General features: G+C 45.0%; 1 protein-coding gene across 1 annotated transcript in view; it reads left to right on the forward strand.

Moving 5' to 3' along the window:
• Nucleotides 1-1076: 1076 nt before the first annotated feature.
• Nucleotides 1077-16985, forward strand: part of CYP3A6 (cytochrome P450 3A6) — a 31039-nt gene continuing 15130 nt past the window's right edge. Inside the window, 7 exon segments of the mRNA NM_001171268.2 lie at nt 1077-1194; nt 4789-4882; nt 7624-7676; nt 8549-8648; nt 11969-12082; nt 12385-12473; nt 14376-14524. Of these exon segments, the coding sequence (NP_001164739.1) occupies nt 1130-1194; nt 4789-4882; nt 7624-7676; nt 8549-8648; nt 11969-12082; nt 12385-12473; nt 14376-14524 (664 nt within the window). The 5' untranslated portion in view covers nt 1077-1129.

The raw sequence follows: 16985 nt of genomic DNA on the forward strand, positions 1-16985 counted from the left end.
AAATTTCACCTTAAGTGTTAAAGTGATCATAATATGAGAATTAACTGTAAAACTTGTTCTCTCTCTTTTTTTTAAGATTTTATTTATTTTATTTGAGAGTTAGAGTTACAGTGAGAGGGAGAGAGAGAGAAAGGTCTTCCTTCCATTGGTTCACTCCCCAAATGGCCGCAACAGCTGGAGCTGTGCTGATCCGAAACCAGGAGCCAGGCGCTTCTTCCGGGTCTCCCACGTGGGTGCAGGGGCCCAAGAACTTGAACCATCTTCCACTGCTTTCCCAGGCCATAGCAGAGAGCTGGATTGAAAGTGGAGCAGCCGGGACTAGAACAGGTGCCTATATGGGATGCGGGTGCCAGAGGTGGGGATTAACCCACTGCACCACAGCGCCAGCCCTAAAACTTGTTCTCAAACAGTTTTTTTTTTTTTTGCGTGTGTGTGCATATTGTTGAAATCTTTACTTAGTATAGAGTTGGTCTTCTGTGTACAAAGTTACTTGACAATGAATCTTAATGGAGAATGGGACTTGGAAGGGGAGAGGGAGGAGGGTTGGGAGTGTGGGTGGGAGGGCGGGTATGGTGGGAAGAATCAATGTATTCCTAAAGTTCCTATATTCCTTCGAATGAAGTTTGTATTCCTTTAAAAAATTCATTAACAAAAAGGGGACTTTGGTGAAGTCTCCACCAGGGGGCATTCTGGTCAGTCAGAGCTCCAGGTAGGTTGTTTGGGTGGATTTCAAATAATTTGCAGTGAGGACAGCCGTGCAGAGAAAGATAGGCCGGGGGAGATTTACTATCTCGGTTTCACTTGAGTTTCTGATATGAATAAATAGCCCTTGGATTCACCAGGAACATTGATTTTTTTCAGATTGATTTTTCACAGCACATGAACTCAGAGGAGGTCACCACGGATTGTCTGTGATTCTCTGCCAACTGCCAAGTTGGAGAGGGCACCTGACTCCCCGGTTTGCAGGTGGAGCACAAGTAGCCCTCCTACTGGCTGCAGCTCCAGCCACACCTCCTTCTCCAGCACATAAATATTCCAGGTACCTTTACTGGATCACAGCTGAGCAGAGCAGACCTACACGCCCAGCCCAGCAAAGAGCAGCACCCACAGCTGCAGAAGGACAGTGGCGATGGATCTGATCTTTTCCCTGGAAACATGGGTTCTCCTGGCTGCCAGCCTGGTGCTCCTGTATCTGTGAGTAGCTCTCTGCGTTGGTCCCCTCCATAGCCCTGGATGTGGGAGCCTCACGAGGCCTCTTTTTCATTTGTCTATTTTGGAGATCAGAAGGGAAGTTGCCCAAGCACTGGGTGATACAAACACAAGGGCGATGACTGATCTTTTGTGGGACAACTGAGGCGCCTCACCCCATCCAGTTCCCAGTCTCTGCTTGTGGGAAGGGTGGGTGACATTTGTTCCTGAGGATGGTCTGCTGGTTGGCTCTCAGCCTGGCCCCAGACTAATCAACCAGGATTCAGCAGAGGCAGGTAACAAACAACCAGCTACCGTGGCAGCGGGATACTCACCCAGTTACCAAGCTCGGGGGTTCCAAGGGCAGGTGGGCGTGGCTTGCATTTGGCAGTGTCTTCATATTTTGAGTTCTGCCTCTGCTGCCAGAGAGTGTAGAAGATTGTGCCCTGTGGCTGTGGGTGGTTCCTGCTCCCCTCCCTTCTCCCCCAAAGCATCCATTGCAGAGCCTCTCAGTGCACCCTGGACTTCAGGGGCAGCTCAGACTCCGTTCTTTCTGTGTTCCTCCCCTGGAAGTCCCCTCCCACCACCTTCTCTCCTGGGAGTCCACTCCTCAACCTTGCAGTAGGAGAACTAGTTCTCTGGAAATGATGACTTTTCAGACCAGAGGCAAAAACACTGTCATTTTCTCTCACTTCTTACTGTTTCTGGGAGGTTGGCGTTAGTATAGGGACTGATTTTTTCCTCTGATATCAAATTTATAAGCAGCCTCAAAAGGCAGGAGTCCACAAAGCCACTTTATAAGTGTCCTCCCAACTAAGTTCGAGGAGTATGAAACAAAACCATCTAGGAGAGGAATTGGTTTTTATGGTGAGACTCCTGGCATCACGGAACGAGTGGTAGAGGAGTTATTTTGGATATATGGGGAAGAGAGGCTCCCTTCACGTCACATTTGATCTCTACCCCAATCACTTTTATGGAGAGTACAGAATCACGATGAACAAAAAGTAGAAGACACAAACCTGGTTTCAATATTTGAAAGAAAGTTTGGGAATTCAAGATTTTGTGGCAACATACTTATCCATCTGATGAAAGTTAAAATTATTTTATATGGTTTAATTTCATTCTTTTAATACCAGATTTCGGGAGATAAGACAGTTTCTACCGTGTTCTTTTGTGGGATAGAAGAAGCCTGTCACTTCAGTGTTTATGACACTAATAATCGTGTTAAGTAACCTCACCTTTCTAGACATTCTAGAATGTCAGCAATGTGAGTCTAATCCACAAGTGTGCATGTAAACTAAGTATTCTTGTCCAGCAGGTTATTTTAATCCCTCTGTTGTAAGTACACCTGCCCAGAAACATGTCTTAATTTTTCTGTGCCTACGAGGAAGATGACTGAGCCATGTAGAAGGCATCCAGGTAGAAGGCCAGAGGATGTGCAGGAATAGTCTTCACTCTCTAAGCAGAATTCCCAGAGCCACCCATGGGTCCTAGCACCTAGTGGAGGTCACGCAAAGGGCAGATATGTTGGCGTCTCATCTGCTCGAAGCCTGGGGATACTGACAGCACCTCTGGTATTCTGTTTTTGTTCTAATAGTGAGGCTGTCACTTTAGGGCGTTTTCAAAGCCAGACAAACAGCAGTGCAGCCTTTGGGCACCCTCGTGCAGCCCAGCAAATGCCTTCACCATGCTAACGGGATATAAATGCAGTAAAATGATTGGCTCTTGTGTTAACCGCTTCATATTCCCCCACAGCGGCATTATTCTACTCAGAAAGTGAAGATAGGAGAGAAGCCAGGAATCCACCCAGCCCACCCTCTACCTTTATGTGGTCTGGTGTGAAGTTAGGTACTATGTAAGATCTTTGTGGGACTGTATGGTGGCAACAGCAATTGAATTGCTCATATGACATGTGGGAAGTTTAGAAGCAGAGCAAAATTTAATTCATTAGCCGTGGTTACAATAATGAAGGAAAGCAGAGTAACCAAGGCCACCCTGGGTCTGGCAGCTGGTGCCAGGCTTCCACCACCTGTCCTGGGGAGGGGTCCCAATGCCCTATGTAGTAGGCTGAGGTGCCTGTGGTAGGCATTCACACACATGTGACTTCATGCAATTTTTCAGTTTTATTTTTATCAAATATTGTAATATCTACTGGATTGATAGAGAATATTTGTAGCCTAGCCTACCTTAAAGGCTCTTACCTAAAAAGGGGCTGTTAGATCATAATCCAGCCCATACGGAACATTTTATGGTTCCATATTTAGCTGTTGCATAATGTCTATTCACGAAGATGGTGCCTGAACTTTGGAAGCCTCTCCTGTAACTATCAGCAGTTGTGGTGCACGCAGAACCATTTATACAGCCCGTACTCTTCAGCCATGTTTTCTGAATTCCCCACCATAGAGTTTTCCCTGTGGGTTTTATAGCTTCACCGTCAAAATGCTTGCCTTCCACTTCTCTTTCTCCAGTCTGCCATCTCTCAGCCTCACCTCAGTGAAGGTTAGCAAGGATCCAGGACCTTAGTTTTAGGAGCGTATATACGACACACCAGAGATGAGTTGCAGGCAGGCCTGTCCTAGGGAGCCCAGCTTCAGTGGGGTTTCTGTACAGAGACAGTTGATACGCAGTGGAAGGAAACTAACTGCTTTGTGACTGACTGGAAAAAACGGAACATGCTAGGTGCTGAGTTTATCAGGTAGGTATCACCAGTTGGAAGACTGGGTTTCATGAGGGAAGGGATGGCTTGGAAATAAATCCTTTGAGTGTTAGCTCCTCTGCACAGTGTTCTTCAAGGGAAAATATGAGTGGTCACCTTTCCCTACCATTCAAATCGCCCAGATTGTCTGTCAAAAGAGACGTGGATGTTGCTGAACGATGCTTATGTTTCTATATGGCCAATGGGACCCTTCAACACGTATGTGATTCTGTAGCAATAAACAAACGGACATGCGGGTTACCTGATTTGATCAGTTTGCACTCTGTTCATGTGTTAAAATGTTGTGCAGCACCCCACAAAAATGAGCATCAGAAATAAAAAGGAACACTGTGACACTCCAAGGTGTAAGGTAGATTTAAGAAAGGCCACATCCTCAAATAGGATATGGGCTTAAGTGGAAAGAAAAGCATACAAATTCAAAGCAAACCCCAAGAATAATGATACCATAGACTCTTGGTGACTCTCTGATTGAGTGGATGTAGTTCAGTGAAATTTTGTCCTCGGAGCAAAAGAAAATTACTTCCCCCGATCTGGACCTAGAATGAGAACCCTCACTTTATGTAAGAGTCTGTGTCTTAGAGAGCAGTGAATGAAATGCCTTGGATGAGTGCCAGCCTGAATCTCTCAGCACCACCTGACTCATTCTAGGATTGGAACTTTGAAGACTTCAGGTTCCTTCTATCTAATCATTGTAATATTTTGGTGGACTTATGGTAGCATGGGTAAGGAGATAATGAGTGAATATAATTACTGCTGTTGGAGTTTCTGTTGTTATCCATTGCCTACATGTTACCTCCCTTGTTCGACTGTTCTGGTTCCCAAGTCAGTGCCCCATATACATAAGCCTATCATCCCTGTGACCAGATTTCCCCTCCACTTTATAGATATGGTACCAGTACTCATGGACTTTTTAAGAAGATGGGAATTCCTGGGCCAACACCTTTGCCTTTCATTGGTACTATTCTGGAGTACCGCAAGGTGAGTGTCATTTAAATTGCCTCTCTTGCTTCAGGAGGTTGAAAAGACCTGCTGAGTTCCAGCAGACGAAGTGCCCCTCATGGGTGTGTGAGGGGGTAGTTCTGAGTTTTCCCACCTTCAGACTGCTCTGTAGATCCCATCCAGGAGATGGAAAAGTTTATTCTGGGGCTGTGGTTACAACTCTCAGAAGCCTCAAATTTGCCTCGGTTGAAAAGGGAGTATCTCTGGCACATCAGCACTCAGTGTTCAGGATTTGATGTTCACACTCTGGGACTGTTATAGAGAGGACTCTCAGTTTCCCCTGGCGGGTTCCCAGGAATGTTTCATCGTTCTTAGTATTGGGAGAAATGTACAGAGTGGGCCCCAGTGGCAACTCATTAAACTCTGTGCTCTAGGTTCCCACGTTCCTGTTTGTGGCAAGAGATCAGAAATACCTCCCCTTCCTTCCTCCTGCATACCTTTGAAACTTCACTTTGTTAGGCACTTACGTATTTGCCATGAGATAATGTACATATTTGAAATCTCTCAAGAATGGCTGAATTCCCTGCTGTTGCTTCCGTGGTTCTACCTAAACTTTTGCTACCCATGGCGTCTTTTGGCAATTTGAGAACTAGAACAGGAGCGTTCTGCTTACTTATTTCCCTTCACAGTGGCCCCTCCTGGATGAGCCTGAGCTGGAGTGGTATAACTGAGACAAGGTGGTGTTTGTCTATGGACTTTTTTCTTTTTTAAGATTGAGGCCGGCGCCGCGGCTCACTAGGCTAATCCTCCACCTAGCGGCGCCGGCACACCGGGTGTAGTCCCGGTTGGGGCGCCGGATTCTGTCCCAGTTGCCCCTCTTCCAGGCCAGCTCTCTGCTGTGGCCCAGGAGTGCAGTGGAGGATGGCCCAGGTGCTTGGGCCCTGCACCCCATGGGAGACCAGGAAAAGCACCTGGCTCCTGGCTCCTGCCTTCGGATAGGCGCAGTGCGCCGGCCGCAGCAACCATTGGAGGGTGAACCAACGGCAAAAGGAAGACCTTTCTCTCTCTCTCTGTCTCTCTCTCTCTCTCTCACTGTCCACTCTACCTGTTAAAAAAAAAAGATTGATTTATTTGTTTGAAAGTCACAGAGAAGGGTTGGGGGAGGTCTTCCATCTGCTGGTTCACTCTCCAATTGGCCGCAAGGGCTGGAGCAGCACTGACCTGAAGCCAGGAGCCAGGAGCCAGGAGCTTCTTCTGGGTCTCCCATGCAGGTGCAGGGGCCCAAGGACTTGGGCCATCTTCTTCTGCTTTCTCAGGCCTTATTAGAGAGCTGGATTGGAAGTGGAGTAACCAGGACTTGAACCAGTGTCCATATGGGATGCCAGTACTGCAGGCAGTGGCTTTACCTGCTATACCACAGTGCCAGCCCCATGGGATTATTTTTTCTAAAAAAAAGAAAAAGACAGAATCTCTTTTACATTAATCAATAGAAAAGGTATAATTTGACAAACTTATTAAAAATGCTCATATAACTGAATAGACTATAAAATATACCATATGGTCTATGAATTTTGGCTAAAGCTTACTGGCTAAACTGGTGTGCTGCTTTGTCAGGGCCTGGGTCCTGGGTAGAAAGTCGCCAGCTCAGGTCTAGAATTCCAGTGGCAAAGGCAGTGAGTGTGTAGGCTGCTTTGTAGCTCAGTAGCTCCACAGCTCTGAGCCCTGTTTCTGATTCTAATTCTCCCAAATGGGCTCTCTTGTGTAATGGCCATGGAAGAATTCCATACCTTTTTCTCTCCTGGAAGAGCAATGATTTTTTTTCTTCATTCTTACCAAATCAACTCTATAGTAGATGTACCCCAAGTTCCACCTATCTGGGAACTTTCAGGCACCCACATTGGTATTTATTCCCCAAATGCCTGCAATATCCAAGACTACATGGGCCGAGAGCTGAGAGCTATGAACTTAATCCAGGTCTCTCATGGGGGTTGGAAGGACTCTGTTACTTGAGCTGTCGCTGCTTCAGCTTAGCCTATGTATTAGTGGGGGTTTAGAGTGAGGAGGCCGGGCCAGGTATCGAACACAGTTACTCAGATATGGAGGACAGGTGTTGTAACCACTATGCTGACATGCTTGGCCCACAGCAGTCATTGTAACACGCTGGGTCCTGTGTGTAGAGGCGGCATCTGTTCGTCTGTTCCATACTGAGCTGCAAAACTGGAAGGCGAGTCCACATTCATTCTCTCACGCATGTTCTCACTCAACAGCATACCCCAGAGTGACATAAATCTTCTAGAACAAAAGAGATGGCTGGTGTCCTTAACATCCTACATCTGCCAAAGTCTAGAGAGAGCTCATCAGATAAATATAAAGGATGTTAAATGAGGAGAAAAAGAGTGGACACGTCCCTGGGAAACACACCTTCCTCCTGTGTCTCAGTTTCCTCGTGCGTTCATGGAGGGAATAATTCGGAGAGGTTCAGGAGTTTGGAGACAACACAGCCCCGGGAAAGCACTTCAGAAAGACAAAGGGTACTTAGTATTCACAACTGAGGGTAGGCCATCTGGGTTCCACAATGCTTGGAGACAACTCAAGAGTGACTTTGAATTGTCTACTTCAAATATTTCTCTCAGATGTTTCTGAATAACAGCTTCCCTATAATTGCCAGACAAAGATAGTAAGCCTGATTTAATTGTATTTGGGTCATTTTTGCCTCAATTTGAGATAGAGTTTGCTATATTTAGAATAATAATCAAATTTCATATTGTTTCTCTTCCCAGGGTATGTGGGATTTCGACATAGAATGTCGTAAAAAATATGGAAAGATGTGGGGGTGAGTATTCTGGAAACTTCCATCAGGCTGTTGTTCTGATGAGGCACTCACCTTAACTCAGAGCCTCTTGGCATGAGCCTTTGCAGGGTAAAGCTTTGGGGGCTTGTCCTGCCAAGACTCCCACGTATCCCCAGGTGTCAGTGTCGGAGCCAGGTCAGGAATGCTGTAGAGCATCACTGTGTGCAGGCTTTGCTGGCACAGGCGTCCCAGCCTCACTTTCTGCCCAGGCTCTGGCTGTTCCCCATTTTGACTTCCTTAGGGTCTCTTTAATTGTGTGAAATCCACTATTTCAGGCCATTCTAATGTGTACTCCTAGGTGCATGTCACGATGTCCTTCCTATGTTGATTCAATTAAAGCCTAAACTCTGTTATGTAAAGTCTATTTAATATATACTTTTGAAAGAAGGACTGGGAGGTACACATAAACAGGTTGGGAAACTGTGCATATACATACATATATATAGCATATATTTAGTCTCTGCAAGTGTATGGTTGGTTTGTTTTTATTTAGTTTTTTTTTTCAAAGATTTATTTATTTGAGAGGCAGAGTTACAGACAGAGGAAGAGACAGAAATCTTCCATCTACTGGTTCACTCCCTAAATGACCACAATGGCTGGAGCTGGGCCAATCCGGAGCCATGAGCTTTTCCAGGTCTCTCATGTGGGTGCAGGGGCTCAAGCACTTAGGCCATCTTCCACTGCTTTCCCAGGCCACTAGCAAGGAAATCAGAAGAGGAGCAGCAAGGACATGAACTGGCGCCCATAGAGGATGCTGGTGCCAGAAGTGTGGCATAGTAGGTTGAGCCTCTGCCTGCGGATTGAGTCCCAGTGTCATTGGCCAGAGTTTAATCAGCTCTGTTTTCCCACCACAGGTTGTTCGATGGTCGGCAGCCTTTGATGGTTATCACTGATCCAGACATGATAAAGACAGTACTGGTGAAAGAATGCTATTCTGTCTTCACAAACCGGCGGGTAGGCGTCCCTTCTTGAAAAGCCGGAGTGTTTGTTAAGTTTCTATCCTTAAATGCTTACATATTCATAAGAAGTTGCCAAACATGTTCAGGGTATTTTCATGAATATTTCATTTTGTTTTTCTAAATGGTAATGTCTTAGATAACTCTATGCCTGTAGTAACAGGAAATTGACAAAGCTGGTTCAGATTACATCAGCTTTGTGTACCCTTCTTTCTCTCTCTCTCTCTGTAGCTAAGCACATGGATCACACGTGTCGATTTGTGTAACTACCAGCACAAACAACATACAGCACTCTTCCTGGTATTCTGTTTGAGCTACAATGTATATCTTTTCCTGGCAACAGGTTCTTTATTAGATTTTTTACTTTTTATTTTGAGGAGGTCAATCTGGTGGTTTTACCCTTTTATAAGAGATTGTGCTTTTGGTATCAAGTCTGGAAATTCTTTGCCTAACCCTCCTATGTTGTATGATTTTATGATTTCTCTTTATAATCTATTTTTTAAAAATTTTATAAGATTTTATTTATTTATTTGAGAGGTAGAGTTACAGACAGTGAGAGGGAGAGACAGAGAGAAAGGTCTTCCATCCGCTGGTTCACTCCTCAAATAGCTGCACTGGCTGGAGCTGCGCTGATCTGAAGCCAGGAGCCAGGAGCTTCCTCCTGGTTTCCCACGTGGGTGCAGGGGCCCAAGGACCTGGGCCATCCTCCACTGCCTTCTCAGGCCACAGCAGAGAGCCAGGACCAGAACCAGTGCCTATATGGGATGCTGGCGCTGCAGGTGGAGGATTAACCCACTATGCCATGGCGCCAGCCCCTATAATCTGTTTTGACTTAATTTTTATGTAAAGTACGAGGTTTAGGCCATTGTTCATTTTTTTGGCCTACAGACTGCCCATTTCTTTCAATACGATAGTGCTGAACAAGGGAATTTCTGAATTGTTCAGAAATTCAGTCTTTCTCCATTAAATGTTCTATTGACTGAAAGGTTTTTTCTTTCTTTCTTTCTTTTTTTTTCTTTTTTCTTTTTTTTTTTTTTTTAACAAAATAGCTTTTCTTTATCCAGTTGAGGAATTCCCTTGTATTTATAGTCTGCTGAGGTTGTTTTTTTTTTTTTTTTTTGTATCATGAATGGGTGTTAGAAATACTCATTTTAAAACAAAATACAGGCCGGCGTCGCGGCTCACTAGGCTAATCCTCCGCCTTGCGGCGCCGGCACACCAGGTTCTAGTCCCGGTTGGGGCGCTGGATTCTGTCCCGGTTGCCCCTCTTCCAGGCCAGCTCTCTGCTGTGGCCAGGGAGTGCAGTGGAGGATGGCCCAAGTACTTGGGCCCTGCACCCCATGGGAGACCAGGAGAAGCACCTGGCTCCTGCCATCGGATCAGCGCGGTGCGCCGGCCGCAGCGCTCCGGCCACAGCGCTCCGGCCGCGGCGGCCATTGGAGGGTGAACCAACAGCAAAGGAAGACCTTTCTCTCTGTCTCTCTCTCTCACTGTCCACTCTGCCTGTCAAAAAAAAAAAAAAATAAAAAAAAATAAAATAAAAAAACAAAATACAGTTTTAGAAGATGGAAGAGAGTTTCTAGAAGTGTGTATTGATAGGCCAGCCTCAGGGCGGTGAATATAATTCTTTTTCCTTTTATTTCTGTGGTAAAATAAAGAGGAGAGGCCGCCCAAGCAAATCAGTTTCTAATCTTACAAGTATTAGCTACTCTTTTTTTTTTAAATCATCATCACATCAAGGCATCACATTTTCTTTTTGATTACCTACAATATACATTTTTACTGGTGTAGCATAATATTTCAATAAATATACATAATATCAACTGTCAAGTCAGGTAATATAGTTCTTCATGTTTGGAGGCTACAAATTCTTCTCTTCCACTGTTTCATATATTATAAAATGCATTATTGTGAACTGTAGATGTCATGCCCCCCTCTGGAACCCTAAATCTCATTACTTCTAAGTGTTTTGGTACCTGTCATCCAAGCTCCCTCTGTGTTCCCTGTTCCAGGCCTTCACAGCCTACAGTAATCACTGCTCTATGTTCAGAGTGACCTTTTTTTTTTTTTTTTTAAATGTAGGCATTTTATTTATTTATTTATTGACAGAGTTAGACAGTGAGGGAGAGAGACAGAGTGAAAGGTCTTCCTTCCATTGGTTCATCCCCCAAATGGCCACCACAGCTGGAGCTATGCCGATCTGAAGCCAGGAGCCAGGTGCTTCCTCCTGGTCTCCCCCATGGGTGCAGGCACCCAAGTACTTGGGCCATCCACCACTGCCCTTCCTGGGCCACAGCAGAGAGCTGGACTGGAAGAGGAGCAGCCAGAACTAGAACCCGGTGCCCATATGGGATGCCGGCGCTGCAGGCGGAGGATGAACCAAGTGAGCCACAGCGCTGGCCCCCAGAGTGACCTTTTTGAAACTTCAACATGTGAAACAAACTTTCAGAGTTTGTTTCTCTGTGTAAGGTTTATTTTGCTTAACATAATGAGCCCTTGCCCCATCCATTTTGCTGCAAATAACAGGACTTGATTTTGACTTACGGCTGTGTTTGTTGTGATTTATGGCTGGATTCCACTGTGTTTATACGCTGCATCTTCTTTATCCATTCACCTGTTGATGATGGACATCTTGGTTGATGCTGGCTGTTGTGAACAGTGCTGCCATAAACATTGGAGTTTAGTTACTTCTTTGGTATAATGATCTCATTTATTTTGGACATACACCCCAAAGTGAAACAGCTGAACTTAAACTAAACCAAGATACGGTTTTTTGGAGGAAATTTCATCCCTTTTATCAGTTGTTCATCATGTGTGTGTGTGGAGAGAGAGAGGGAAAGAGGGAGGGAGAGGGGAAGGGAGGGAGGCAGAGAGAGAAAGGGGAGGGAGAGGGAGGGAGGGTGGGAGGGTGGGAGGAAGGGAAGGAAAGAGAGATAATGAATGAGAATTGGTTGGAAGAAACATACCATTTGCCAAGGCCATCTGGCTATATGTCATAAATTCCTTTCTATTCTACACTACCCTAGAGATGTATTAGGTCTTTTTCTGTCTCTTCTTCTGGAAGAACAATTTCCTTATCAGGTGGAGAATTGTTTTTTAAAGGAAAAATGGGACATAAAGGCTTAAAACCATAGCACATCCACTCTCATGGGAAGCTAGGCATTTAGGACAATATTTATGGAGCACATAACATCAGGCATGCTTCTTGTATACTATCACTAAATATTTTTAAAATAACATACCTATTTAACAAATTTTTACAATGCTGGTGAGCTCTAAAACTTACCTAGAACACAATGTCTTTTGTTTGGACTCTAGTCTTTTGGACCAGTGGGATTTATGAAAAAAGCCGTCTCCATATCTGAGGATGAAGATTGGAAGAGAGTTAGAACATTGCTGTCTCCAACCTTCACGAGTGGAAAACTCAAGGAGGTAACAAATGCCAGATTTTTAATTAGAAACTTAAAGAATGCATGTGGGGACAGGGAGAAAGTGAGACCCTAGCCCACTTTGAAGGAGAAAGTCCACTGGGTTTGAGCATCCTGAAAGTGGTCTTTTGTCTTTATGACCTAGAAGAGATGTTACAGTCATTAAAAAGTGTCACTGATCTCTGGGTTAAACGGTCTGTTTACGAGAGACAGTAGATGTCACTTTCCCATGCTTGGGAATCTAGATCCTTGTGTGACTTGGATCTCTGCATTTCACTGTAGCTGGTATTGTGTGTTTGTGCTTAGATGTTACCCATCATTGCGCAGTACGGAGATGTGTTGGTGAAAAACCTGAGGCAGGAAGCAGAGAAAGGCAAGCCCGTCGACTTGAAAGAGTAAGTAAGCTCAGGGTCCTGAGCTCTTCAGCTGCATGCTTTGGGGATGAAATTCTCCTCTTGAGTTACAACAGTGAGCATTCAAAAACAGGTGCATGGTGTTACAACTGCAGTGGAATATCCAAAAAGGGACAGATCACAACCAGAAGGCAGGGGACAAATAGAGTAGAGCATGTAATAGAGAATTATCTGCTTGATTGTTATTATGGAAGACAAAATCTTTAAGTAGGAAGAAGAAACATGATTGTACCAGAGTTTTGATTGTAGGTGGTATGGAGTGGGGGTAGGAGAAGGAATTTGGTATATATTGGGAGGCAGGAGACTCCCAGTGTGTGTGTAGGAACAACTTTAATCCCTTCACGGTTTTTCTGAGAATATCAGAAAAATGCTAAGTATTAAAATGTTTCCATCACTTCTTTCTTGAATGACAGAAGAGAGAAGGCTTTGTAAAGGCAGTGGATAGGGCAACCAAATAACATATTGTTTAAACTAGGATATTTATTTCTTTATATTTGTTTGAAGGGCAGAGACACAGGCAGGGTGAGAAAAGAGAGAGAGAGAGAAGGAAGGAGGGAGGGCGAGGGGGAAAAAGAGAGAGAGAGAGCAAGCGAGCGAGCGAACGCACTTCCATCTGCTGATCCTAAATGCCTGCAATAGTCAAGGCTGGGGCGAGCTGAAGCCAAGAGCTGGAGACTCAATACAGGTCTCTTCTGTGGGTGGAAGGGCCCAAGTACTTGAACCATTACTTGGTGCCTCCTAGGGTGTGCATTAGCAAGGAGCTGGAATTGGAAGTGGAGCTGAGACTTGAACCCAGGCACTCATACATGGGCTGTACCCCTCCAGCAGCTCCTAACTGCTGGGCCCATCCCCCACCCTACCCCCTAAACGGGGCTAATTTTGAATTATTCAGGAACAACAAGCGTAGACTGAGGTTCTCCTGGCCAAACAGGAGACATGTATTCACTTAACAAAGGATCCTCAAAATGAGTTTTGGAGGCATTTATTATTATATTTGACCAGGAATATCCTCGGGTTTCTATTCTACCCTCGGGGCCAGCTTAGATCCTGGAGATGGGGAGGAGAGGGTCTTTCTGGGGCTTTGGCAGGGATGGAGAGAAGGAGGATGGAGTTCCTGGGCTGTTGCTGTTCTGTAGTGTGCTGATGCGGAGAAACCAGCTCTGGATATACACCCTGCGTGGTGGCAAGACCTAGATCAGTGTCTCCTTCTCCAGTCCCCTAGGAAGAGTTAACTATTCCTCCACGTCCTGCTGAAGCCCTGGGCTTCCACGTCAGTTAGCACCCACACTCCACACACGCTGCTGTTCCTTGTGTGATTATGGCTGTGTCACGTTCCAGGCCTGATCTACTGGAGCTCAGAGATACGTCTACATCTCCTAGGGTTCCCATCAGCCCTAGGACAAAGGCAGCTGCAGAAATGTATGAATGTGAGTGATGGAAGTATAGACCCTTCAGATAATCTAGGTGGTAGTTTTATTCTTTTAAGATGTATTTATTACACACACACACACACAGAGATATCGATCTTCCACTTACTGGTTGCACCAGAGTAGGCCGAGCTGAAGCCAGGAGTCTGGAACCCCAGCTGGGTGGCAGCGGACCAAGCACTTAGACTACTGTCTTGTGCCTCCAAGGATGCATTAGCAGGAAGCTGAATCAGAAGTGGAGTAGACGGCCTTGGACCAGCACTCTGATTGGAGTTGTGAGCATTCCGAACCTAACCCACCGGGCCACGGTGCCTGCCGTGGGAGGTGGTTCTGGACGCGTGTGGCTCTTTGCCTGTTGTGCTCTGACGTGTGGTTTACCATTGTTTCTTGCTCCATGTGCAGAGGAAGAATGGCAGAGAGGTGCTCATTTTCATTTTCTGTGTGTCCCTCCCCTCAGAATCTTTGGGGCCTACAGCATGGACGTGATCACCGGTACATCCTTCGGAGTGAACATTGATTCCCTTAGAAATCCACAAGATCCGTTTGTGAAAAACGTCAGGAGGCTGTTGAAATTTAGTTTCTTCGATCCTCTACTTCTCTCAATAAGTATGTGGTGTACTGTTTCTCTTTTTAAAAAACATCTTTTGAGATCTAATTCATGTAACATATAATGCACCCACTTAAAATTGTTAAGTTAAAATTGTTTAGTTAAGCCACCATTATTGCCAATTTTAGAAGATTTTTGTCAACTCAATAATCCCATTCCTTCTCTCAACTCCTCCCCCCAACCAATATCACTAATCTCCTTTCTGTCTCCATAGATTTTTTTTTTAATTTTTTTAAATTTTTTTGACAGGTAGAGTGGACAGTGAGAGAGAGAGAGACAGAGATAAAGGTCTTCCTTTGCCGTTGGTTCACCCTCCAATGGCTGCCGCGGCCGGTGCGCTGCGGCTGGCGCACCGCGCTGATCCGATGGCAGGAGCCAGGTACTTATCCTGGTCTCCCATGGGGTGCAGGGCCCAAGTACTTGGGCCATCCTCCACTGCACTCCTGGGCCACAGCAGAGAGCTGGCCTGGAAGGGGGGCAACTGGGACAGAATCCGGTGCCCTGACCAGGACTAGAACCCGGTGTGCCAGCGCCGCAAGGTGGAGGATTAGCCTAGTGAGCCGCGGCGCCGGCCCCATAGATTTTAAATCATATAATATGTGTTCATTTGTGGCTGTTTTATGAAAAAAAAAAGGTTTATTTAGTTATTTGAAAGGCAGACTTAAAGAGAGGCAGAGAGAGAAAGATCTTCCATCTGGTGGTTCACTCCCCAGATGGCCACAACAGCTGGAGCTGGGCCAGACTGAAGCCAAGAGCTAGGAGCTTCTTCCGGGTCTCCTGGGTGGATGCAGGGGCCCAAGAACTTGTGCCATCTTCTGCTGTTTTCCCAGGCACATTAGCAGGGAGCGAGATCAGAAGTGGAACAATCAGTACTTGAACTGGCGCTCTTATGGGATGCTGGCACCTCAGGCTGCAGCTTAAACCACTGCACCACGGCGCGAGCCCTTATTATTTATTTTCAAGATTGTTTTGGCTTGTTTGGTTCTCTTGACATTCCATATGAGATTTAAAACCAACTTGACTATTTCTATAATGAATCTAGGAGTCTGATAGAGAATGTCATATCTGAATATAAATTTGTACAGCGTTGTCTTTTTGAGCATTTTTTAAATCAACAAATGTGGCTATTTTTCAGTTTATTTGGATCCTCTTTATTTCAACAATGTTTTGTAGGTTTTAGAGAATGCGTTTTTCATTTTTGTCGATTTTATTCCTAAGTATTTTTTTGATGCTGTTACAAATACAATTATTTTTCACAAAGGACTTATTTATTTGAAAGGCAGAAAGACACACACACACACACAGAGAATATGTCTGAGAGACCGTCCATCTGCTGATTCACCTCCCAAAAGGGCATAGTAGCCAGGTCTGGGCCAGGCCAAAGCCAGTTGCCAGAAACTCCATCTTGGTCTGCCATGTGAGTGTCATGGACTCAAGCACTTGAACCATCTTTCCATGCCTTCCCAGTCTGGTTAGCAGGAAGCTGGATTGGAAGCAAAGTAGCCAAGACTCACACCGGCACTCAAATGGGACGCTGGTGTCAGGAGCAGCAGCTTAACTTGCTATGCCACAAGGCCAGTCCAGTATAATTATTTTCTTAATTTCACTTTGTGTTGTGCATTTAGAAATAGTTTCTTTTTGTATATTGATCTCAAATCAGAGGTGTGCTGAACTCATCTATTACTTCTAATAGGTGACTAGAAGTGCTGAGAGAGGTGCCTTGTCTTGTTCCTAATCTTAGAGAAAGCTATTGATCTATTAGGTGTGATGTGAGTGATGGGTCTTTCACAGATGCTTTTTCTCAGATTGAGGAATTTCCATTCATTTCTGGTATGTTGAGTGTGTTTCTCACAAAATGATATTGGAGTTGTAATATGCTTTTTTTGCTTCTTTTGAGATGGTTTTATTGGCATAAAGCCCACTTTAATAGCATAAAGCCCACTTGGTTATAGAGTATAATTCTTTTATATGCCACTGGATTCAGTTTGCTTGTATGTTATTTTAAATTGTATATCCATTTTTATAAGATATATTGGATTGTATCTTTCTTTTCTTATGAAATCTTTGTTTACATTTTTAATTAGGGTTATACCAGTCTCATAGAATGAATTTAGAAGTGTTCGTTTTTCTTCTGGATTTTGCAAGTGTTTGTTAAGAAGTGGTATCAGTTTTTTTTTTGTTTAAGATTTATTTATTTATTTGAAAGAGTTACACACAGAGAGAAGGAGAGGCAGAGAGAGAGAGAAAGGTCTTCCATCCGCTGGTTCACTCCCCACTTGGCTGCAATGGCCGGAGCTGCGTCAGTCTGAAGCCAGGAGCCAGGAGCTTTTTCCAGGTCTCCTACACGTGTTCAGAGGCCCAAGGACTTGGGCCATCTTCTACCGCTTTCTCAGGCCATAGCAGAGAGCTGAATTGGAAGCAGAGCAGCCGGGACTTGAACTGGTGCCCATATGGGATGCC

This window comes from Oryctolagus cuniculus, chromosome 19, assembly GCF_964237555.1.
Source record: "Oryctolagus cuniculus chromosome 19, mOryCun1.1, whole genome shotgun sequence".
Classification (NCBI taxonomy): Eukaryota; Metazoa; Chordata; class Mammalia; order Lagomorpha; family Leporidae; genus Oryctolagus; species Oryctolagus cuniculus.